General features: G+C 32.2%; 1 protein-coding gene across 5 annotated transcripts in view; it reads right to left on the bottom strand.

Moving 5' to 3' along the window:
- Positions 1 to 8359: 8359 nt before the first annotated feature.
- The window catches only part of GRIK2 (glutamate ionotropic receptor kainate type subunit 2), a 645523-nt gene continuing 628798 nt past the window's right edge, over positions 8360 to 25084 (bottom strand). For 2 of the 5 annotated variants that reach the window (XM_061207628.1, XM_061207630.1), the window contains 2 exons: positions 22127 to 22377; positions 10876 to 10995 (listed from right to left, as the gene is read on the bottom strand). In XM_061207628.1, coding sequence (XP_061063611.1) covers positions 10876 to 10995; positions 22127 to 22377 — 371 coding nt within the window. Of the gene's footprint in view, positions 8525 to 10875; positions 10996 to 12547; positions 12596 to 22126; positions 22378 to 25084 lie in introns of those variants that run through there. The other 3 variants (XM_061207631.1, XM_061207629.1, XM_061207627.1) reach the window with 2 other exon arrangements.

The raw sequence follows: 25084 nt of genomic DNA on the forward strand, positions 1-25084 counted from the left end.
TTACACTTCCACTGTGTATTGACTGAATAGTGCCTAAGAACATTGGAGTCATTCTGCCTGAGTTTGACGACTGCAATACTTTAAAAATTGATTTCAGTTCTCCTGTCAGTGGTTTCCTTGTCTGTAAAATGATAATAATATTAGCCCTAGCCCATAGGGTCACTCAGAGAATCGGAGGAGGTAATTCATATAAAGTACTCATTATACATTATGGCAAAAAAATTGTTAGCAATCTTTATACTGATTATTGAATTCCTCATGAAACTATGTGAATTTTTGCCTACTAAATATTTTGAACCTGTCTCTGTTGATCTTCACTGCTACCAATTGGGTTTAATCTAAACTAACATAGTATCTTACTCAGACTACTTACTGATATGACCTCTCCACTAATCTCCTATAACCGCTCTGTTACCTATTTAAACCATGCTCCAAATTGAAGCCTGAGTGTTCTTTACAAAATGCAGATCTTATCCAACAATCTTGCTTCTGCTTAAGAGATTTAAATGGTTTTCATTGCTCTTTGGATAAGGATCAAATCATTAAGGTCACTTGTATTACCTTGCCAAAGTCCGGCTCTGAGCTATATTTTAAATGCATCTCTATTACATATCCCCATGCCTTCTTTGTGCTCCATCAACACTGGCTGCCTATCAGTTCCTCAAGAACATGCCATGCTCCCTCATATCACACGACTCTTACAGGTACTTTGTCACAGGCTTGTGAAACTTTTTACTGAGTATCTGCTTCTCATCCTTTATATCTCAGTGCAATCATCACCTCCTCTGGTAAGTCTACCCCAATTTTCTAGTCTAAGTAAGGTTCTTTTATTATAGGCTCTCATAAAACACCATACCTTTCCTTCCCATCACCTGTGTGAAAGAGAGTCAAGTGCATTTTTTGGTAAACTTTTGGACAAGAGCTAAATATTTGAGATTTGTCTATTTCACCCCATTTCAACAAGAATGTTCTCAGTGTTCCAAAGTCAATTGTGAGGTAACTGTTCACTTCTACCATGAAAGGAAAGCAAGAAACTTTTAAACAAAAAGAAAAAAAAGGAGCACTGATGGAATATTTTCTTGTACCTAGGTGAGGACAAAGGAAAAAAGAATCAACACAAATGGCAATAGTTTAGGTCAGAGAAAAACTTAGGTAAAGTTATGGTATCATATTTTGCATATAATGGGAAATCTCCACCCTGAGTAATAGGATGGCAGTAATGCTCTAACAGCAGAGTTGACATCTCAGTTTATGTTCTCCATACCTGGAAGAATCCTACCCTGTGCCACAGTTTGAAGCCAATAGACATTATGTAGTCCTGGGAGGAACACACAAAACAATAATATGTTTCATTACACCAGTAAGTGCTTCTCTGTGCATCCTTTATAAATATAATCCAATTTTTCACATTTTCAACTATTAAACTGCACTACTTGAGATTAAGTGGGTGAAGTCTCGTCATTCATCCGAATCTGAAAGAAAGGAGCACTTCTTGGTGATAGTACTTTTCAGTTTGTATTTATGCATTTAGCACATTTGATTAAATTCAGCCTCCTCTTCTAGACTTTAAATTATCACAACAAGCACCATGTCTCTTTTTGATCATATTGCACACCCAGGATCTAACACAAAACTTAGTTTATAATGTAGGTTCACTGATTTTTAAATGTAAACAAATGGGTGCATGCTTATTCTTGACGGCGGGGCACAGAGTAACAGGACAATTCTAATCAAGGTGTCTGGGTTTTTAAAGAATGAGGAAGAATATCTTGGGAATCAAAGGAATGGTTATATAAGACAGGTCTTTGTCTATAACTAAATGAAAGGTATTCTGCAAAGAAATTGCCAACTGCTTCCTCTTTTGTTGAATTTCAAGACAAATATTGTCATAAGGGAAAATCCAGTTTTCCATTAGGGAAAAATATAAGAAATGTAAAGAAAAACAGTAAGATATGAGAAAATCTGATAAAAAGAGAACGGCAGTGGTAGATGGCAAACAGGTGGTAAATGAACAAAAGAGGGAGTGAACAGCACAAGGTAGGGTTTAGTGGGTTGGGGTGAGAGACCAGAAATACCGGGAGGGCAGAGATTGCAAATTGTTCCCCAAAATTTTTAATACATTTTTTAGTAATAGAACACCTGATTTTTAGGGGGCATATGGCTGCCCAAATTAAAGTCTACATTTCCTATTCTACCTTAGAGCTAAGTGTGGCCATATCATTATTTCTGACCAACATAATGTGCAACTTGTGGTATGTGTCCTTACAAGGAAGGAGCAAGACCCTTTTAATTTCTTTTTGTTCTTCCTCCTGGTGGAAATGTGATTATAGTGGCTGGAGCTATGGCATTTATCCTAAACTATATGAAAACCTTAGATTAGGAGCTGAGATACAAGATACATGTTAAAAAATAATATAAAATATTACAGAAGGAGCATGTGTGTAGTGTGTCTTTTATTTCCCCTTTTAACATGAATTTTGCCCCAGGTGAGGGGGATTTATGATTTTAATTTTTCAGTGTATATATCTAATCCAATGATATTGGATTAGATATTAAGCTCTACATATTGACCTTAAGGTTAACTGGGCTGGTAATTGAGAGTGTTATATTTTTGATGGTATAATATTATAGAAATCTCTAGTTGAAATGTAGGAAAACAGCTACTCTTCTTTGTAAAGAGGCAGGGATATATTTGTTTAATTTTTTTTAATTACACTCATAATAAATGTGAAGGCAAGATACAGTATAAGGCAGTACATTAAAGAGGATTCTTAAAATCTTACAGTTCATCATGGTTCACTAAGAAAGTGTTCCTTATCTACATTATAACACATACTTCTTGAGCTTTACAAAATGAAGTTGGAATGTTTTGAATTAGACCTAAGCCCTTAGGGTATAAATTACATTGGATTCCAAATTTAGCATTCTTTGACAGGCACTGAAATCTTCCCCACTTCAAAAATATTCTTGGGCTCCATTTTGTGAAATTCATTTTTAATGTGATAGTATCCCCTTTACATATTGAGTTAGAAAAAATATTTGGTAAGAAGAAGTCATTGACAATATTACATTCTTTACAATTATAAAAGCAAGGTCTGTTCTATCTCCACTCTATTTGAACCAGAGTAGTTCTAATTTTTATTTGCTTCCTATCCTGGATTTCTGCATAATATTTTCTTTAAAGACAGGGTTCTTGTTCTGGATAAGAGTGAAGGATTGAATGCATGCATCAAATTTTGCTCCCTACTCAACCATAAAAATTATAGTAGAGAGGTGTTTTTTGTTGTTGTTGTTGTTTTAAATGTATAAAACTCCAAGAATAAGAACAAGAGAGGTGAAAATTTGAACAAAATTTTTGGAAGGAGAAAGCATATGAACAAATGATAGTTAACCAAGCAGACTAGAAAAAATAGAATTCCAAGTGGTCAGTGTGAAAAGCTGAGAACCAATCAGATTATATCACAGAATCCTCCAAGGCACAGGACCCAGCTGTGCAATATGCCTTAATAACCAATAGTGTAGGAGAAAGAACACAACAAGGAAGTGTGAAAAGCTGAAAACCAATCAAATTATATCACAGAATCTTCCAAGGCACAAGACCCAGCTGTGCAATATGCCTTAATACCTAATAGTGTAGGAGAAAGAATACAACAAGGAGGACCTATTGAATGCAGTTTGAAAACAGTGGATTCCTGTATTCTCCTCCCTCTTCTCACCCCTGCGAGGCTGTTCTTCACCCCTCATCAAAGTGATAAGGAATTATTCTCAAAAGAGAAAAAATGAAGGACTCCAGACTAGAAGATGCCAGGTCCAGTTGAAAGCCTGACTGCTAAATTTAAAACAGGGTGATTAAGTGACATTAGTCATTCTGAATGCAGAATGCAGAGATCTCAAGAGCTCTTAACCTATGATTAGCAGAACATTGGCAGTCAGGGCCTTAATCTCCAGGCAGAAAATTAAAAGATACTCTTCTGGGGAATCAAAGGAAAGATCCAAAGATAGGGACATTTTGAAGGATTCATCAACAAATTAGTCCCTCTAGACTAATCTATGGTAAAGCTCTAATTAGGTAAATATTCTCCCCTACCGTGCTGTGCACATAGAGATTCCAAATCAGATTTTAGTCCTCTTTTCTTAATCATTAACAGGTTGCTCAGAATTAACAAGTATCTGAAGAAAACCTCTAATATGGAAGATAGAAATCCAAACAAGCACATAGGAAAATACAACTGGGAGAAAACTGAGGTCTTTTCAGGGAGAAAGAAATGTCCTAAGATTACTATTAATGTCTTCAGAGATACAAGAGAAATTATTACATTCATAAAACAAGAACTCATAGAAATTAAAATAATTTGGCAGAAATGAAAAACTCAATACAATATTTGCAATATAAAGATGACAGAAATGAGAAATAGGAAAGCAAAGGTAATAAATGTAGACTCAGCAGTTTGGTCGCTCCAGTATCTCAGGATGCTGGGGACAAGCAGAAGATCAAACAAACCTAAGAGAGAATTTAAAAAAAAAAAAAAATTCACATACCAAGAATTGGAGATCTGAATGGCTTCACGTTTGTACAGCGTGAATTAGAAGTAAGAAAACAATGAAAAAATGCTTTCAAATTTATCTAAGAAAATTATTTTCAATTTAGAATTCTACACCAAGCAAAACTAATAATTATTTATGAGAGTAGAATAAAAGCATTTTTACACATGAAATATCTCAAAAAGTTGACCTCTTGGGTAATCCTTCTTTAGAAGTCACCAAAATTAGAGATAAACCTAGAAAAGGGAGAACATCTGTTAAAGGCAACAGGGGATCCTACATGGTAGAGACACTAAGGGGATCCTCAAATGGCAAGAATCTCACAATAATGATTATGCTGCAGACACAAAGGGCCACTCTCGTGGACTCAAATTGAGCGATAGGACTCAAATTACAGATACACTCAGGACGGTCATGACCAAATTCTCACTGCCATTTACCATCTTTTAAACTGAGGACAAAATTCCTAAGTGAGCCTGGCCCATATTATTTTTTTTCCTGCTCTGTTTCCTGAAACAGCTGGGCACTCTCTTCTCTCTATTAAAGTATTCTGCTTAAATTTACACATCAGACTTGGAGGTGAGTGACAGTAAGCCTAGTTTCAGAATATATAGAACAGCCCACTCCCGGTGACAAACAATTCTTGGTGCACACTACAGTCAGATGCCATGATTCTCTTGTACATATGCATTGTATACGATTTGTTATATGCAAATTTCATAATAAACAAATGTTAAAAAGCATTGTGCTAAAATACTTTAAAATCATTTGTGTTTAGTACATATACTTATTCAGTAATAACAAGGAACTTATTCTTAAAAATATGTAACTGAATTGCAAAATATTTGAAAGATTTTAGTTAATAAAATATCCTTATCCATTTTACATATTTGTAAAATAGAATCTATCCCCTTGGTGCTCCCATAATGGTTAGGGTTATTCTTATAAATGTGTGGATATATCTCCTTGGTATTCTCATAGTTGTCAGGGTTACTTAGCTGTGAAATACAATGAATATAAATCCTTGATGTTTTCATCTGGTTAGGGTTATTTAATTGTGGCATGTGTAAATATACCCCCTCAGTGTTCCATACTGGCTAGAGTTATTTATTTGTGGTATATGTGTCTCCACTGATTACCTGGAGTCATCAGGTTACATTGTCAACTAGAATAGGCATTCTCTTCCTCTTCTTTTTATAATTTGAGTGTTAGATACTGGAGAATAATCTTACTCCAATATATTGCCTTTCCAGAGAGAGGAGACATTCTTTTACTGGTTGAAATTATTTTGAAAGTAATCAAGATTTTATTAAAATTAAGAAGAGTACTTCATATACGCATAAGCACCCAATGAGTAGGGCAGTATCTGTTTTGGCAATAATGCAGGAACCTTTTAGGAAATGGATAAAAGTTAAATATTACACAGCATTTATATGTTCTAAACTACCTTTGGAGTTAAAATACAGCAGGTTTTTTAATACTTTTTGAAATTTGTTAACTTAATACTTAAATAAAATTATTATCAAATCATACCAAAGATCTAAATAGTTATTTCCTGACTATTTAAAAATAAAGTTGTCATTTTCTGCCTATTATTAAGGTTGTTTAATATAATGAAGAACTGAATTTAGAAGTGCTTTAAAATCTGATTAGAATCTGATTGAGTAAAAGCTTAATATTGACCAAAATCTAAACATTTTTATAAGCTATGTTATTTGAGGTTATTTACCACTAAAAAAAAAAAAAAAAACAATGCTGAGATTTGTAACAGTGACTTATATAACTCCCTAAAGTTAAATTTGGGGACAGAATGAAGTTTTTTGTGTTTTTTTTTTTAACTTATTGTTGATATTGAGCCTATCTTTTTCTCTCCCTTCATTGAATTATATTATCAATGCACAATGAATTCTTAAATTGGACATCAGTTGAACTTCAAATATAATATCAGCAATCACTCTACAGTCTTACACAACCCTATTGACGTAGTCAATATCCACTCACAGAAGAGGTAAGATCATGACTATAGCCTCTAGAACTGCTAGTTTTCTCATTTGAACTGCCCTAAGCCTGAAGATTACATTTTATATCCCAGTCCAGCTTTTCTTACATCTGAATAGCTCATGGCCTGAGCTTTTTTCTTCTTTTCTCCAGGTAGTTGGGAAGTGGCCATCCTTGATGACCTAGAAGGATTCAGGAAGTATACTTCCCTTCATGCAAGGAGCATATTATATATTCCTTTACCCATACAAGAGAAAAATGAAAGTCAAAGATGAAAGTAAAATGGACATAATTTTAATGATTTTTTTAAATTTTGTGCATTGGATTCAAACAGCAAACTGTGTGCACTCAACTGTTATCACAATGTTGTCAAGAGTTCTGTGTCTTTTACCATTTTACACACAATTGTTCGTTACAGTATGTTATCAGCCTCGTGGAAACCAGGGGTGTGGCATGGTAAGCAGTGGTGGTAGTGCACCTAGCTTTTATATTATCTAACTTGAAAATATTTCTCTTCTATGATTCCTTTTTTTCTTGATAAAAATAGTTTTCACCAAACGTTGGTGGTGCACACGCACTACCATTCATGCTTGACATCACACCCCTGACAGGAACGCATGTTCTTATTTTGTTGATAAAAAGTATTACAAAAATTTCCATACAAAAACTATTTTCATAGAAATCTTGCATTTCCACAAATAAACCTGAACATTTTTTTGAAAAAAACTGCTCAAGAATTTTGTTCATTTAACATTGTGACTGTATTGATAAATGCAGTCCACGTCAAAGTTCACCACACGTACTTTTCTTTAGATGACCAGTCCCCTTTATCCTTTCACTGAGATCTGCCCAGGCTCCATCAAGTTCATTTATAGCAGGAAGGAGGGTTTGGATTAACGTATCTGAATGTTAGAATGAAAGTTTCAGTCTTCCACAGAACTATCAACACTCAGCCCTCTTTTACAACTTAAGACAAAGATTGCAAAACATCATCCTTTTTGATTCAGAATCTCTGAACCAACTGTTGCTTTTTTTCTTGGTGTGGGAGTGGGGAAAGGGTGTCTGGGGAATAGGTAGGGATTTGAGAGTTACATGTTAAATCTCCTGCCATGGTGAATTAAGAGAAAACATTATTTCCTTGGCAATTGACATTTCTATCTCAATCAGTGACACAGACTGTCGAAAAAACAAAAAAAAGAAAGAAAAAGAAAGAAAAACACTGATGAAGATCTGCTTCATATTCCACTTGCCATGAAAGTCAGATTTGTTTTGCATTACATTTTTATCACATCTTATAAACACGTATTGTCAATTCAGATGATCATTATACTGAGTAGTTGGGGGCTAGTAACATCACTACCCTCTTATCTGGATGTTCAGAAGACTGTATTGTTTCTTGCAACACTACAGTTTTTGCTGATTCCAAGTATTTTTATTCTTAATGATTTTTTTACCTTGTTACCCTTGGGGCAATTATGCTCCATCTCCTGGCAACAGTTGGGCCTCAAAAGGAACCTGTAATTTCTTACTGAACTGCATTTGAAACCAGCCACAAATGCGTATGTAACGTTCACTCAGAAGAAGGGAGGAACCCATGATAAACAGTTTAACCCCGTGTAACTTGGTTCTCCATGATGCCTGTAACTCAAGTCTGATCATTGCAACTGCTTAGATCACAGAGTCTCTAGTTCATAGACACAGCGGCATGAGGTAACTCATTTTATTTTTCACAGGTTGCATATTTCCACAGGAAACATTCTCGCTAAATTGTTTGGAAAAACAGACGACAGTTTGTGCTTGGGTGTTTGGCCTCCCAGCTTTATGCCATGGTTTCTTTACCTGGCAACCTTCTGTCGTTAAATGTGTGCATGTTGATAACTTCTTCTGTTTTCACAATAACTGGGGCCTGTGGCTTGTGTTTTAACCGACGCTGGCACTTCAGGGACATCCTCAATTCCTCTACCATGGCACTACAGAAGGACCTCTACAGAATAACACAGAAAACGAAATATTACAAAACAGATCAATGGCAACGGTCCTGAAACAATATTAAAATCATTCTCAAAGACTTGTCAACATAGCAGCCTTGAAGTTTTGAAAAACTCCATTATGAAAATTATAACAAATTATTACAATTTTAACATACAAATCATGATAATTAAAATATTTTATCAAAGTGGGCAAGTTTAAAGAAAATCTCCACCTGATAGTGAAGTGAGCTGCCAACTAGGAATGCATACATTACATATATGTTGAATAAGATTTTCAGATATCAAATTAACATTATAAGATATAAATCGACCTTAAAATTTAAATATAAGCACATATACACAAATCGGTTACCAGAAATCCATTTTTGCTATTTTAAAAAATTAGAAAAAATGAACTGGTTTTTAGATCACAACATGAGATATGAAAATTTTCTTTAAACGTGGATTCTTCATCGTGCATTTCATAACAGAACAAAAATAGTACTCACACATTTAGACATAAAATATGGAAAATAATTTCTGCTGTTCATTGTATCATTTTGTGATTCTGCCTATAAAACTATCGATGATGATTACAAACACGTATGAGCTAATGATGAAATGACATTGTATCACATTAAAAATCCATGCACACATATTAACTTCTTTGTCACCATCAGCTTGATAACTGAGGGCTGATAAATAATTTATTCCATGAAGAAAAAAATGACCCTATACGTAATTTTTTTTTTAATTCCTGTTTTATTGGCAATAGATTTGCCAGAAATTCCGTATATCTGGGGCTCATTATTACACACTCCTCAAATTCCTATTACAGAGTCAAAACGTGAAACAAAAATTTGTTAGTCTCCCTCCCCAGCTAATTGAGATACGTGTGTTAGGTACATATAACCATGAACCAGTTTCACATTGTTGTTGACATTCAGATGGTCTAAGACTTAGGCTCGTTCTGTGCAAGAACTAAAAATGTGGACAACAACTAAAAATGTGGACAAGTATGAAAAATTTACAAAATTCCAAAAAGTGATATGAAAACAGAATGAAATAAACCTAATTCAATATACATGTGAAGACTTATTTTTTTGCTTTTGGTATTGCTTCTTTGTTGTGTATCAGCTTAGGCTAATTCCAAAATAATACAGGATAAAAATAGTTAATACCATATACGTGCCTTATATTTAAAAAAAATACTTTGTATACATCACCTCTGTGACACAAACTAATACTGAATTAAGTTGGGCATCTGTACAACAGAGAAAACGGATTCAGAGAAAGGATAAGTCACTTTCTGCAGCTCACACCTACACCTCCAGCAAGATATTCTGATACCAAATTTTATGATTTTTGACCCTGCCCTAATAACTTCTTGTACATTCCTGGCTACATTCTCATTTTTCTGTTATGGATTCCTGAACAGTTTCCTTAGTGATCTTCCCAACTCTATGTCTAGGCCATTCTCAAAAAGCTTGCAATTATCAGATAATCTACTGTTTTAAGCACCGGTTATTAACAGTATTTTTTTGTCCAAGAAACAGGTGAAATCCAATTCTCCTCTTTTTTCCATCATGACCTCTCTGAGTCAGCTCTACCTCATCTCTCTCCCCAACCTTTTCTTTTTTTCTCTACATACACCCTTCTCTTTGGACCTCCAAGTTTTTTCTACTTTGCTTCTCCTTGCTCTGTTACCCAGCAGAGTTCCTTCATCTTTCACATCAGTCCAGCTTTATCCCTTACCTCCGGACATAACTCAAATTTTAACTTATTCAGGAATCACTTTCCAATTGACCAGGCTCATTATTTTCACTCAATTCAGTATTTTTCACTCATTATCATGTTTCTCTGTCTGGCCTCTAGGTGTATGCATCCCTCTCACTGAATTGTAAAGAGCAGAGGTTAAGTGCTCATGGCACTGACTTGTACACACATGTTCTTTAAATGTTGACTGAATTAACAATAGCCATACATGACCCTAACATTTTAATTATTTTTTAACAATGTTTCTAATTCAATTGTTTAAAATATGCTTAAAAAAGATTTTTTTCAGAAGCTTAGTAAAATGCGTTGTGTACAAGTGATCTAATTAATCTGATAAAACTTTGTTTAATAACATTAAATTAGTAAAAATATTAATTTAATAGTACTTGTAATGGGAGATGATTATGTGTTACACATGAATTCCCCATTAACTATGGAGTTATTTCTATGCATTATTTATTATGTGTTAAATAATACAGTTCTGAAATTCATGAATTCTATTTCTATTAAAGGATCTATATGACACCTGACAGCCAGTATAGGGACACAGTGTTTCTTATTGCTTAATACCTACTATTAGATGTACTTATTAAGAACATGATGATAATGATGATGAAGATGGTGATGATGACAACACTGTAGAAATGGAAAAATCTGACTCCAAAAGAGGGAGGAATACATAGTCTTGAGGTAACTTAGTCTTGGTTCTCTGTTGAAACATTTAACAGAAGAATTGATTAGATAATGTAACAAGGTCAGAACTTGATGCCATCGACACTTTAAAATGTTATAGGATGTGGCTAATGCTGAATTGTTTGAAATAAGCCTTCATTTAAAACAAATAAATTTTCTAAATGTTAAATAATCTATAACACTGTCTTTGGCAAGCTGAATTTTTAGACATTTTGATTATACTAATTTTAAAAAGTGATAGAATAGAAATATTGTTTTGCCCATAGTAAGACAGTGATCTAAACAACTGATTTTCTTAGAAAAAAAAATCTTATAAATATACATACCCATTCAGCTATGAAATGACTCAATTTTATTTCCAGTAAGTTAAAAAGTAAACTGTATTAATATCCTATACTTAACTTCAGACTACAAATAAAGACATTTAAACTCTTTTAAGCAATTTTATGTAATATAAATTTTATAATGCTGATTAACATAAAACATAGGTAAAATCCCTGCCCCAAAGATCACAATACTTTTATCTTTTATAATTTAAAGTTATCTTAAGTAAATTATATTTACAAATTTAGAAGCTCTGAAAATTATAAACATGTAACCCCATCATTACTATTTTAGGCTTTCTCTATTTTACAAAGCCATTAGAAAGTGAAAATTTTAATCAAGAAACCTTTAAGCAATCAGTAGCCTTGATTATATAATGTCATTTATCACTTTTGTTAATTTTTTCTCTGAATAAGCTGAATTTTGCCAGTTCTTTTTTGATCTATCAATGTAAGTTTACCTAAAAAGTAGTTTTATCTTAGGTTCTAATAAAGTCACCATAAGACAATAGGTTTTTTTCTCACTTGTATAATATTTCTAATCCTTCACAAAACTATGAAAACCTTTAGATTTGAGCAAGAGTTTGGAATCAACAAGACAAATTTTAAAAATTTAATGATACCATAAAGTACAGTTCACTCGTGGCATTAGGGCAAATACATATTCTTTTCTCTTTTTAAAGCTTTAGAATGTAAATTCCGTATCTTGATCTATGTAAGACTCTAAAGTTGAAACTGTAGAGATGATTGTGAAATATAGTTGTTTCCCTGTGTTGTATGTTGCCAAAAAATTACTACTTCTGATTTTTAAAGTTCTAACTTGTTGTCATTTGATAGAGACAAATTATCTTTCCTACTTCATATCATGATCAGAATTTTTAAAACGTCTTTTTTACTGAACTATGAAATAAGGTTTTAAAAAACCCAAATGCGCTTGACAGGAAATTTCCTGGGTTATAATGAAGAAGAAAGAAGACGAGGAGGAAGGAGAAGGGGAAGAAGAAAGAATGAAAGAGAGAGAGGAAGGAAGGAAGGGAGGGAGGGAGAGAAAGAAAACTACCATGCTTTTCAAATTACTTCTTAGAGATAGAAACACACGAATTGTGTCATTAAATAAAGTTTCTTAGGGTGAAAACAACAACAAAAATGTTTCTGCACAATATAACAGACTACAAAAAGAAAAAAGAAAGGTGCAAAGATACTAACCATGATTAAAAACCTCTTTTAGTAAGTTTCAAAAGTTTACTAAACAGTGTCTGGATGGTAGGGTGGCACTAACCAAATAGAAGATTCCTGAAAATGAAAATTTAAATCTTTGAGCTGTTAGCATGTATAATTGCATTTAAATTATTAAACTCATTAGAAAATTCACTATATTTAATGAGGCAACCTGTATTTACACATCTCTAATTGAAACAATGAAGGTCTGGAAACCTTAAAAATATGAATTTGGCTATATATACATTGCCTTTTAAACAAGCTATTTTCTTTTTTAATTTTAAGACAACACATAAATAGTCTGCAGATAAATGTTCTCAAGAATATCATTCTTGGTGTAATAGAATAATTTATTCTTAATAGCTTAACTTTCTAATTTATAGATATGTTTATATGATAACATGATGTGACAGCACTTTGAGAAGTACATAAATTTTTTTGATATTAGAAATCTAGTTGTAAACATGCTCCACATTGAACACTGATATATTTAAATTTCATTTTTAAGTTAAAACCTTTATATTTAGCAATGTCTTTTTTTAAAAAAACAGCCACTGATGAAAAATAACCAGTTTAATTTTTTTAACTTTGAAGCTCATCACTTTCATGTTGAATATATAGTCATTTATCAATTGAAAGAGGAATAATCATAACTATTACATGCTACTATCAGGTCTCTATTTAGTATATATTTTTTAAGGAGGAAACTATTTTATACATCTTGCTGTCTTATTCTTTGATGGTATAAAATTAACTAAATGATATTCCAATATTCATTCAGAATAATTTCCAACCATTTTTGCATACAGTTTCTATTTGAAGCCCTATTAAAACATCTTTAAGCTGCTTCTAACAGATTTTGTGGTGCAATGTCCTAATATGTACTAGCATATATCAACCAAACTGTTTTGTTTTGTTTGTCATTTAAATTATTTAACTGATTACGGATACCTCGTTCATTCTCAGACATTTTCTAATTAATTTCTGATGCTGTAGGCCATTTGACCAAGAATTCCAGATCACATGTAGTAGAGACAAGTCCAAACAGTCACTGTAATTAATCCCTGCAGAAAATTATTTCACATTAGATAATAATTAAATTAACTAAATAATAACTAAAAGGAAATAAAAAGTATATTGGATGTAATATGCAATATTTTATATAAATGTTGGTGCATTGAATGAGGAAGATAAATGTCATTTAACATGGCCCGTTCCTTTTGATTTGTACTCTTTAATTGGCAGTCTTTTAAAAATATCAAAGAGCTAATGCTATACATCAGAAGTATGAATTTACCTAAGGCTATGTGAATGTAACAGTGAAGCAATGAGAGATGAAAAATGACTAGTTAAGACACTCATGTCAAAAATATATTTATATAGCAACTTTGATCTTGACATTCAGTTTTAGAGCAGCTCTCTTTTTAAAAAAATTATATTATTTAGATAAGCTGTGCAGTCAGACAGGTATGCATATAACTGGTAACCGAGCTGAAAGAGGAACACTATTCTCTTGACTTCCATTCTGTAAGTGCGTTATTATATTAGCCTGCCTCATTAACAGTGATTTGAATTTCAGCTGAGCCTTCTACCTGGACTCTGCTCTTAATAAATGGTAATTTTTTGAACACTAAATAATAAATCAGACAGAAAAAAAATTATGGGGCTAAATTATTTTTTCTCAATAGATAAAATGACAAAGCATCCTACTCTTTAGCCTGGATTATTTTACAATGATAAACATAACCAAAGATTAAAATATTCTCAGAAACCTTAACTCTTACAGAAACAGTTACTGAATATCGTTATATTGCATTTTGCAAATACAATGAGACAGAGAAAAACGGGGCATCATTACACATTTTCACACTTTCCCTACTTGAGCCAGAAATATCAATATATAAGGTCTGACAAGCTTCAACACCACTTTAGTTGATACAGCTGTGAAATCAATTTTAAGAAAAAGCAGTGTTAATCATCATATTCTTGCTAGCAGTCATAATAATAACAATTTTTCAACAAAAAGTGTATAACATCCAAATAACTAATGCTTAATTCCAGGAGAGCGCTCTTTCCTTTAAGGTACAGCAGTTAAAATGTAACAGCTTTATAAATAAAAATAATAATTATAACAACAGCTGCTTATTATATGCCAGACACATGCAAAAAACTAGGTATATAAACTATATTAACTTCAAAAACATTTTCATTTATGGTGTATTTGTAACCCATTCATTTATTTATTTTAAAAGATTTATAGAAGAAGTTAAGTAATTTTATCCAAGGTTGAACATACTTGAAGAATGATCCCAAGTCTTTTTTATTTCAAAACTCATGCTTAATGTCCAGGAAAGTGAAATGACTATACAGGGCTCATGATCAAAGCCCATAATCTGTTTATCTAATTCAAACTCCTACTGCACACATTTTGTCAACACAACATCAGAGAGAAAAACTGTCAAGAAAAATAGTTAAATATTCTACCTCCACTTTGTGTAGTGTGATATAGTGTAAATAGAGTTAGTCTAGGCATCTTTGACCTTGGGAAACACACTTGACCCTTGAGATACTTATCCTCATCTGCACAATATGGATAATAATCTTTGCATAGTTCTCAGAGTAACTTCATACTCAAATGAGATACTACACTTTAAAAATTCTAAAGCCAGTTATGAAAATAAGCTACAATCTTATTTTAAAACATTATTTATGGGCATAAAAAGATGATGAGTTATCATAAATGAATGACTTAAAAATCCTTTTGCTGATTTGCAACTACTTGCAACTACTTAGTGAGTAAAATGAAGATTAGCATCTCATTTTGAAGTATGATTTTATATTTATATGTAAAATCATTTTTAAGACCCATCCAGTTAGTCCCTATGTAGGTTATTAGTGGAAGTTGAGAGATACTCTGCTCTCAGAGAAAGGCAGTAACGTAAAAACAATACAAAATGCACTATTTTTCCAAAGTTTATTTGCAACTTTTAACTTCTAAATATTGGCATGCTTCATAGCTAAATTTTATTATATTAAAAATGTACTCAGAACTTTAACTTCTGAACAGCTAAATGCAGTTAAAATTCCATACATTAAATTAAAATTCCATATATTAAATTAAAATCCCATATATGAAAAGCACAAATATACTGTGGTTTGTAAATAGGCATTATTTGGAAAATGTAAATATTGGAATAAAATCTTTACTGATAATTTATGACAATGTTTGCATTCCTATATCTTATCCAATAAATGATTTCTTTTACAAAGCATTACTCCTGTTAGAACTAATTCTTCAGCATTCTGGAAGCAATTTCTGCATAACGATCTGTGAACAACTTCTTTTCATTCTTCTGGTTCCATGAAATACAGATTCAGCCAGCTTTGAAAAGGGTTTTCCTTGTGAATAACCTTTCACCCAGAATCTCTAGTCTTGCAGGTTTTTTTTTTTTTTTAACACCTTTATTGGAGTATAATTGCTTTACAATGGTGTGTTAGTTTCTGCTTTATAACAAAGTGAATCAGCTATACATACATATATATATATATATCCCCATATCGCCTCCCTCTTGTGTCTCCCTCCCACCCTCCTTATCCCTCTAGGTGGTCACAAAGCACCGAGCTGATCTCCCTGTGCTATGTGGCTGCTTCCCACTAGCTATTTATATTACATTTGGTAGTGTATATGTGTCCATGTCACTCTCTCACTTCGTCCCAGCTTACCCTTCCCCCTCCCCATGTCCTCAAGTCCATTCTCTACGTCTGCATCTTTATTCCTGTCCTGCTCCTACATTCATCAGAACCATTTTTTTTTTTTATTTTTAGAGTCCATATATGTGTCCATCGACAGATGAATGGATAAAGAAGATGTGGCACATATATACAGTGGAATATTACTCAGCCATAAAAAGAAATGAAATTGAGTTATTTGTAGTGAGGTGGATGGACCTAGAGTCTGTCATACAGGGTGAAGTAAGTCTTGCAGGTTTAAACTAAGCCACTCTGATTTTCTTCTTATTCCTCAGATTGCATTGTTTCATTTATTTGTTCCTCTACTGTGAGTTACAACTGCCTTTTACATTTGTTATTCAACTATACACTGAAGAATATTCTATGTGTCCTCAAATTTTTTTTTTAGTTTTCAGTGATGGGAAATTATTGTATTATTTAGAGATTATCTTCGATAAGATTTACCAGTGTTCTATAATACAAACAACTATGTAGACTACAATGGACTATATCCTGAAAAACAGCCATACTAAGTAGTTCTTAAAATGTACTTCAATCATCTTAGAGGGAAGTTAGAACAAAAAATATGTATCCAAGACAGGACACATAGCTTAGAAATTCAATATCTGAGCAATAATTTTTATGTTTTTATTTTTCAGACATATTTACTACATTTTGTTTATACTTAAGTAATAAGAAAGGGAATATTTTGTCATTAAGTTTTTCATATCAAGAAACTCAAAGATTCATGTTCAACCTGATGTTCAATAAGAAACAATTTGTACAGGCAAATCCATTTTCAATTACATGGAAAAGAAAATATTTCTATATACATATCAGATAAAAACAAAAGATCCAACTATGTAAATTATATTGCTACTTTTGCTGGAAATCAAGAGGGCAGAATTGTTTATACCTTTTAAAAGAAGACATATTCAAATATGTAAGAAATGATGAATAATTCCAAAAAATTAATAAACCATAATTATGTCATAAAATATTTTTATAAAAATTAAAATTATTACAATCATTTATAACTCATGCTTACAAAACCAATGTATAATCATAAAGATGATATATTTCCAGAGAAAATAAAATTCTGTATATTAAGCAGCTTTTTTTCAGTTATAAGTAAGATTTAGGAGGTGAACACAGGACCTTTCAAACAAATCCATGTAACCTGAAATGCTCTAATTGCCTAAAATGTACAGCAGTTTCTTGGATTGCTTACTGAATAAACCTTAAGTAGTAATATTTTTAAAATCAGGGAAAAGTTAAGGCAAAAAGAAAATCAATTAGAAAATGCACATGTTGGTTAGATACTTTTTCAGATACATTCAGAAAAGAAAAGCATTTTGAGTATCTTTCCAAATGGTCAGTTTATACTGTGAAAACTATCAAAAAATAAATACCTATTTAGTTTACAAGTCTGAATAAATGAAAAGCAATATATCCTTGATGCATTAATATTTGCATCAAAATTAAAACCATTAAGTATTTTAAAAATTGTAATACACCATCTTGTGGTTATTGGAAAGGAATGCAATTTACAATTTTGGGATTTTTATAAGGTCTACGTATTTCAACATTATCTTCTGTTTTCAGTTTTAACCTACCCTCATTTAAAAATATTACATTCTTATACTACTCTTAGTTATCAAAAAACTTGGAAATATAACAACATTATAGTCATTAAGACCTATTTGTTCCATTAATATCTTACAAAATATGTGCTATAAGAGACATTTTATTTTCATCTTTAAATAATAATAATAATTATCACTAATTTTATCATCATCATCATTGGAGGTAAGACTTGACATGGTAATATATTAGTTATTCATAAATTTTAAACAAAAACCTCATTTTCAACTAGACTGTGTGTATATTTTATCTGCCTGCCTATTCAGATAAAGATAGAAAATTTAATTTGGTCTTTTACAAAATACTAGAATATTATAAATTAAAGAAAGAAAAAAGAAAATGGAGAAAGAGAAGGGAAAAGAGATGATAAAGTATTTTGGGGCTGGAATCGTGAATAATAAATCCTGCTTACCTCCAACGCGTAAATACAATTCATTTCATGTTTGGTTCTCAATAAATAATTGTTGAGTAAATGAATAATTTTAGAAATGTTTACTTTGTTTTTAAAATCTAAAAAATTTCAGTTAAAGACACAATTATAAGTATAAACTGTGAATTTCTGTATGTTTTCATGCAGATCTTATAATAAAATCTAGGAATATTTCACAGCTAATTTTAATAAATTAAGTAAGGTATTAAACAAACCGTATAGCCCAACAAAATAAAATCTTTTTCTCGGGAAAAATGAAAGAGAATTGAGCCCAAGAACCTAATTTATCACAATAAATAAAATGGATCATTTCTAATAAACCCATTATTATTTACTTTATAAACATAGTTCTTTTGAATTGTATGGAAAAATAGTTCTTTTTTATTCTTTATGATAGACTTTTCTAAATAAGTTACTGGAATCAACTTCATTATTTAATAGAGAGAGAGAGAGAGAAAAAGAGAGAAAAGGAAGGAAGGGAAAGAAAGAAAGAAAGAAAGAAAGAAAGAAAGAAAGAAAGAAAGAAAGAAAGAAAGAAAGAAAGAAAGAAAGAAAGAAGAAAGAAAGAAAGAAAGAAAGAAAGAAAGAAAGAAAGAAAGGAAGGAAGGAAGGAAGGAAGGAAGAAAGAAAGGAAGGGAGAAAGGAAGGAAGAAAAGAAAGAAAGAAGGAAAGAAAGAAAGGAAGGAAGGAAGGAAGAAGAAGGAAGGAAGGAAGGAAAGAACAAAAGAAAGAAGGAAGGAAAGAAAGAAAGAAAGAAAGGGAAAGAAAGAGGGAGGGAGGGGACGAGGGTGAAAGGAAGAAAGAAGGAAAGAAAGATCTTATGCCAACAGACACTGTCTGAGACCTTGGCGATACAAGTCAAAATTACTTTCTTAAAGGAAGTAAGAGTCTAATAGGGAGAGAGGCACCCACACACAAATGAACTTATCTACAAAACAGAAATAGAGTTACTGATGTAGAAAACAAACTTATGGTTACCAGGGGTAAGGAGGGGGAGGGATAAATTGGGAGACTGGGATTGACATATACACACTACTATACATAAAATGGATAACTAATAAGGACCTACTGTATAGCACAGGGAACTCTACTCAATACTCTGTAATGGCCTATATGGGAAGAGATCTAAAAAAGAGTGGACATATGTATATGTATAACTGATTCACTTTGCCATACACCTGAAACTAATACAACATTGTAAATCAACTATACTCCAATAAAATTTTTTTTAAAAATAAAAATAATTAAAAATAAATTAAATTAAAAAAAGAAATCAACAAATATGAATAAAATAGTGTGCTAAGGGAGAATGGAGATGTGCAAATGCTTCCAGAGAAAAGGATGGATGTTGTTTGAAATGGACAAGACACATTCCCAATTTTCTCAAAGGGGGAGCAAAGGTTTTGGGAATGATGATAGTTTCTGAAATCAGCTAAGTCTAATAAAAATGAGATATACAGGTCAGGTCATATTTTTTTCATTGGAATAGAAAATAAAAACCTAACACCACCTTGTGGAAATAGCGTGCCCCGTATCCAGATTCATCATACCTATTGATTAGGTAAAGCTTTCTTGGCAAGTTGATGCCTAGTCTTGAATGCCTAATCTAAAATGACTAGTGGGAGTTTGCCAGGTAGAAAAGTGGACAAAGTTTGCTCAGGTCAAATGGGAAGAGGATTTTAAAAAGCTGGCTGACCTTGGAAAATAGGAAGTAATTTAGTGTGGTTAGAGTACAGGTGCAAACTGGGGAGAAGCAGAAGATAAAACTACAGTGGTGGACAGAGACAGATCCTGAAGTGCCTCCTCTGCTTAGCTAGAGAATCTGAATTTCATTATGGAAGCTTTGTGGAGACAGTGTGACAACATCGGCGAATGTGACTAAGAATGCTCATGTCATATCAACACAGTTGTTTCTTTCCAATATAACAGTTTATCTGTTTCAGCACCAAAAGGTACGTTGACTTCCTTTTTCTAATGTTTTAGAAGGTCATAGAAGTCCATAGAAATTGAGAGCTGGTCGATGTGTGAAAAATTCAGCTAAACTAGTTATTTATAATAAAAGTAAAGGTGATTTTTCAAAAGTAAATTCCCATGTCCTTTAAAAAAAAACAGAATGCTTATAAAATAATTGTGCATAGAGACATGGCCCAGGTAAATCATATGAACAGGATACAGAGAGAAAAGGGCGACAGACTACATAATGTTGTCAAGAGATTAATGTATGTGTTTTATTTCAATACTGAGCTGTAAGTGAAAGAAAACCACTACATATGGATGATTTGAGGTTCTAACTAGACAACCTAAATTTCTTCTATTATTTTTGGACTCATTTTAAGCATTAACTTACCAAATATCACACTTATTGATAAATTATAGTAAAAAATAAAAATTGAAGAGTTAATAATTTTCATCTCTGATTAGTTCTTTGGATTTGATTCCAAAACTCATTTTGACATTGTAATAAGGGTCATAACATAAAAAGTGTACTTAGACTTAATTTTCAGTCGCACCAGTGCAAAAGATATTTGATTTAGCAAGTCAGCAGATATAGCCATCCTGAATATTGTGGGAAAATAAATCATATAACTGTCCAAATTTTTCAGACCTTTGAATTGGTTATTTTACTTATAGACAGAATGGGGCTATCAAAATAGTCATTTATAAAAACATTATTTCTAGGAATTAAGTCCTGTAATCAAGTAAAAATGTAGGAATGTTGTATTCTTGATTTCAGAAAGGATAATTAATTATATCATAAATTATTAAAGATGAAGGAATATATCATATTTCTACTCTTTATATTTACCAATAAAAGTTCATAAACCTTTCAATTATTTTACAGAATATAATCTCACTCGGATGCAGGGTCTAAAATTTAAGATCTAAAAAATGTTTTTTAATTAAAAACAAAAGATGATTAAATTCTTAAAGACTAAGTAAAGTTCCAGAAGGCTTAAAAATGCTAAAGCAGCATTTTACGTCCAGAGTCATAAAGTTATATTAAAAAGTATCATGTATCATCTGAAAGATTTATCTATAAATATTCATCTTTATATTTATAGAACTAAGGGAATTATAGCACTAGAAATATATAATCTGAAGCAGGTTCACAACCTTTTTTAAGAATAGAATATAAAGACATTTATACAAAAGACTAAATATATTAAAATACTAAGAAAAATTGCAATAGTCTCAATATTTTTGAGATTTATATATATTCTTCTAAAGACTCAGGTGCAAGGCAATACAGGATGCATTAAGAATAACATTAAGTGGCAAAGAAGAAACCACAATATTCTCACATATTCATTAATGTAGAAAATTAATTAAAATCTCCACAATGCACATTCAGATTTTTCCAAATTAAAAATTATTGGACCAAAAATCTTCAAATAAAAATTTCATTTACTCTCTAACTTGAAACTGTTAATGAGTATCGTATCTTAAAGCACTTTTTATCTGCAGAGAAATTTTTTCTTCATATCACAGTTTCTGAGTTTTGCTTCCTTCATTAATTATATTCCCTTAATAAACTAACCACAGTGAACTTCGAGCAGCAAAATTTCTCCATTTTCAGACTTCAGTAAGACGAAAAATAGTTACTGGTCCTGAAGTTGGCTTCAATTAAAAATATTACATTTTAATTAAAAATTACGAAGGTGATCCTGAGTTCTATGAACCTTTGTTATATAATGAGTGGCAGAAGACCGTTAACAGTTAAGTATTTCCCTTGGTTGGAAAGATTAAAAAGTTCGTTTTATTATAACAAAGATTGTTTTAAGTTGTAAAAAAGTGACATTTACCTTTTCCAATTGAGCGTTTTTTTTGGATTTGTACAAAAACTCTCCCACTGCCACAAAAACTGAGAGCACCAAGCCGGCTGCAAGAACAATGAAGATGCCACCAATATTTTGAACCCCCAGGGCACTGGCCTCTTTGCTCTCCTCCTCTGGACACCCATTGCCCCTCCACCACTTCTCCTTCATCATGTGCAGCTTGCCTTCCTCTTGCAGCTGAAGAATTGCTATGGTGATTTTGTCTCTATATGGAGAACCTAAGAAAAGAGAGGGTTCGTTAATGCTTTCCAGGAACCCAAAATTTCATAATTAAAGGTTACATGATGAGAGAACAGAGCTCTTTCCAAACGCTCCAAAGTATGCCAGTATTTATTTTCAGTAGCAAAAAACAACTGGAAAATGGCAGAAAATAGAAGTTTAACAAAATAAATAGGGCAGGTGGCCTTTCTGATTTTGAAGGGTAAAAGATACATTTTGTTTTGAAAGAGGAAAATATCTCTCTCTTAAAGGCAGGCTCAACTCACACTATTGGAAAAATAATAAAACGGTAAGTAGAAATCTACAAAAGGAAATGGATAGAGGGCAAGGATATTTAGTTAATGTCTAGTAATCATTCTGAAAACAGAGCATTGATAAAACAGTAACCTCGATTTTTAGGAAAGTTGTGCAAAAAATGGTGTTTCCCATGATTAAGTGCAATAAGTTAAAGTGATCATGATTAACAAGCTCTATTCAGGGGTGGCTAATACTTGCAGATAAATCATCAGTCATATTTGTTATTTGATACAAATAACAGAAGTAACAGGTTTGTACAAACTTGGGTCATACAAAAATCGTCATGGCAACGCATTGTAAGATTTTTTTGGTTGTTTATTTACCGTTTTACACTTTGGAAAGAAATATTCTTTTCAGTGGAGGCAACAATATAAGTGAAATTTATAGTATTTATGCTGATGGGGGTAGATATTCATCTGTATTAGCTATTACATGATAAGTAATAATTTTTCTAATTGGTTGCCCAGAAGCATGGAATAATACTGAACTATATGCATCTTTCAACATCTGTCCGAAGGGATTGGTCTTATTGCCTTTTCCCACCCAGAAAATAGCCTGTTTCTAAAGTTTAATCTTCCTTCCTAAAACACTATACTGCACATTCCATTTTTCTGCACAGATTCATCCATAAGTGTTTTTCCGCTTGTAGAAAAACACTAATTTCAGCTCATATTCTATGTTGTCTGTGATTTTGTTTTGATTTAAATATAACTACATTTGCACCTAAAGATATATTTTTGCTAAAAGCAATTAAAAACCTTATGAGGAAACTATTCTGCTTCATAAGGGACAGCACTATATGTCTTCTTTTTACTTGATTAATATAACAGGACTAATTCAGTATTGCTCTTTTAGCAAGAGTAGGCAAACTAAAAAGCAGAAATACAAAGAAAAATCAAAAAAAGTTAGTAGCTTATGGAAAAAGTTGGAGGACTGAAGATCTACCAAATCCAGGTGAAGAGCTGTTTCTTTAACATAATCTTCAATCTATGCAGAAGAAATGTTTATATGGCTTCTATATATTTTTTCACAGCTTTCCTAAAAGGGGCATTATCCATTCCTATAATTAGAACTTAAATATTTTATTTTTATTGTGCAACAACTCCTAATTATAGCAGGGGAATTTCTGCTTCTCAGTTTCCTTCCTATATTCTCTTCCAAATACTACTCTGATGAAAATGTTCAGTTTAAATTCCGCCCCTTAGCCACTTCAGATTTCAATGGATTAGCCTAGCCCATATTACTTTCTACCTTGGTCACTCACTGGACACTCAGGCTAGGTCACCTAGTATTACTATTATTTACCTTTCACGATGTGATCTAATTTCCTAAGTAGATTGTAAACCCTTTGGAATAGAGGATATCTATCTATTCCTTTCTTTCTTTCTTTCTTTCTTTCTTTCTTTCTTTCTTTCTTTCTTTCTTTCTTTCTTTCTTTTCTTTGTTTGTTTGTTTCTTTCTTTCTTTCTTTCTTTTTCTTCCTTCCTTCCTTCCTTCCGTCCTTCCTTTCTTTCGTTCTTTCATTCCTTCTTCCTTTCTATCCATCTATCATCTCTTCATATCTATCATCTATCTTAATTTTCAAACTGCTCTCAACCAATGTTTCATATTATGAGGAGCATTATATCTGATTGAGGCAGTCTTGACAAAATATAAGAGTGACAGTGGGATGTTTTTGGTCTCCTCTGATATGTATTTAAAAACCATAAATAAAGGTCATCTTGTTTGACTATCCAGTTTTCATTAATTCACTACAACTAGCCTAGCAGCAGCTTCAAAGTCACATTTACTTTGAATTACCGTTCTGATTAACCATGTATATTCCCTGCAAAATAAACATTTGATTGAGGAAAAAAAATCATTTTAAGAAGATCTGTAGTTTATCAGATATATCCTTCAATTAGAAACATAGTATCTGAAACAAATTTTATACTGATAGTACTTATGAAAATGACCACAGGTGACAAATATAAAAATGTGGCCTGGAAGTATAATTATAAGCAAATGTTGGGGGGAAAGTGACATGAAAAGTAGACTTTGAAATATGAAAAATTCTTGATCTACCTAAGTAATATTTTGAGCCAGGTCATTTCTCATCCTGAGCAAAATTAAAAGAATATTATTTATTGCCAACTCACCAAACCCACTGAATTGCTTTAGGATGTTTATTCAATATCTTCAGACACCATATTCTCTACTTCATTCTCAAAATTAGGCACAGACAAACAAAAGCAACCCACTTTTCAACAAATGATGGAAACATCTTGATTTCTTGCTGGTTGAGCTTCCTATTTCCAGCACTTATTGTAAATATGAAAATGTCCTATTGCTAGCAAACCTCCTCACACTTATTTTCCAGTGTAAACATAATAATATGTAAATAGAATTTGGTTTGAATCAAAGCTACAA

The sequence above is a fragment of the Eubalaena glacialis genome, chromosome 12 (genome assembly GCF_028564815.1).
Source record: "Eubalaena glacialis isolate mEubGla1 chromosome 12, mEubGla1.1.hap2.+ XY, whole genome shotgun sequence".
In the NCBI taxonomy this organism is placed as follows: domain Eukaryota; kingdom Metazoa; phylum Chordata; class Mammalia; order Artiodactyla; family Balaenidae; genus Eubalaena; species Eubalaena glacialis.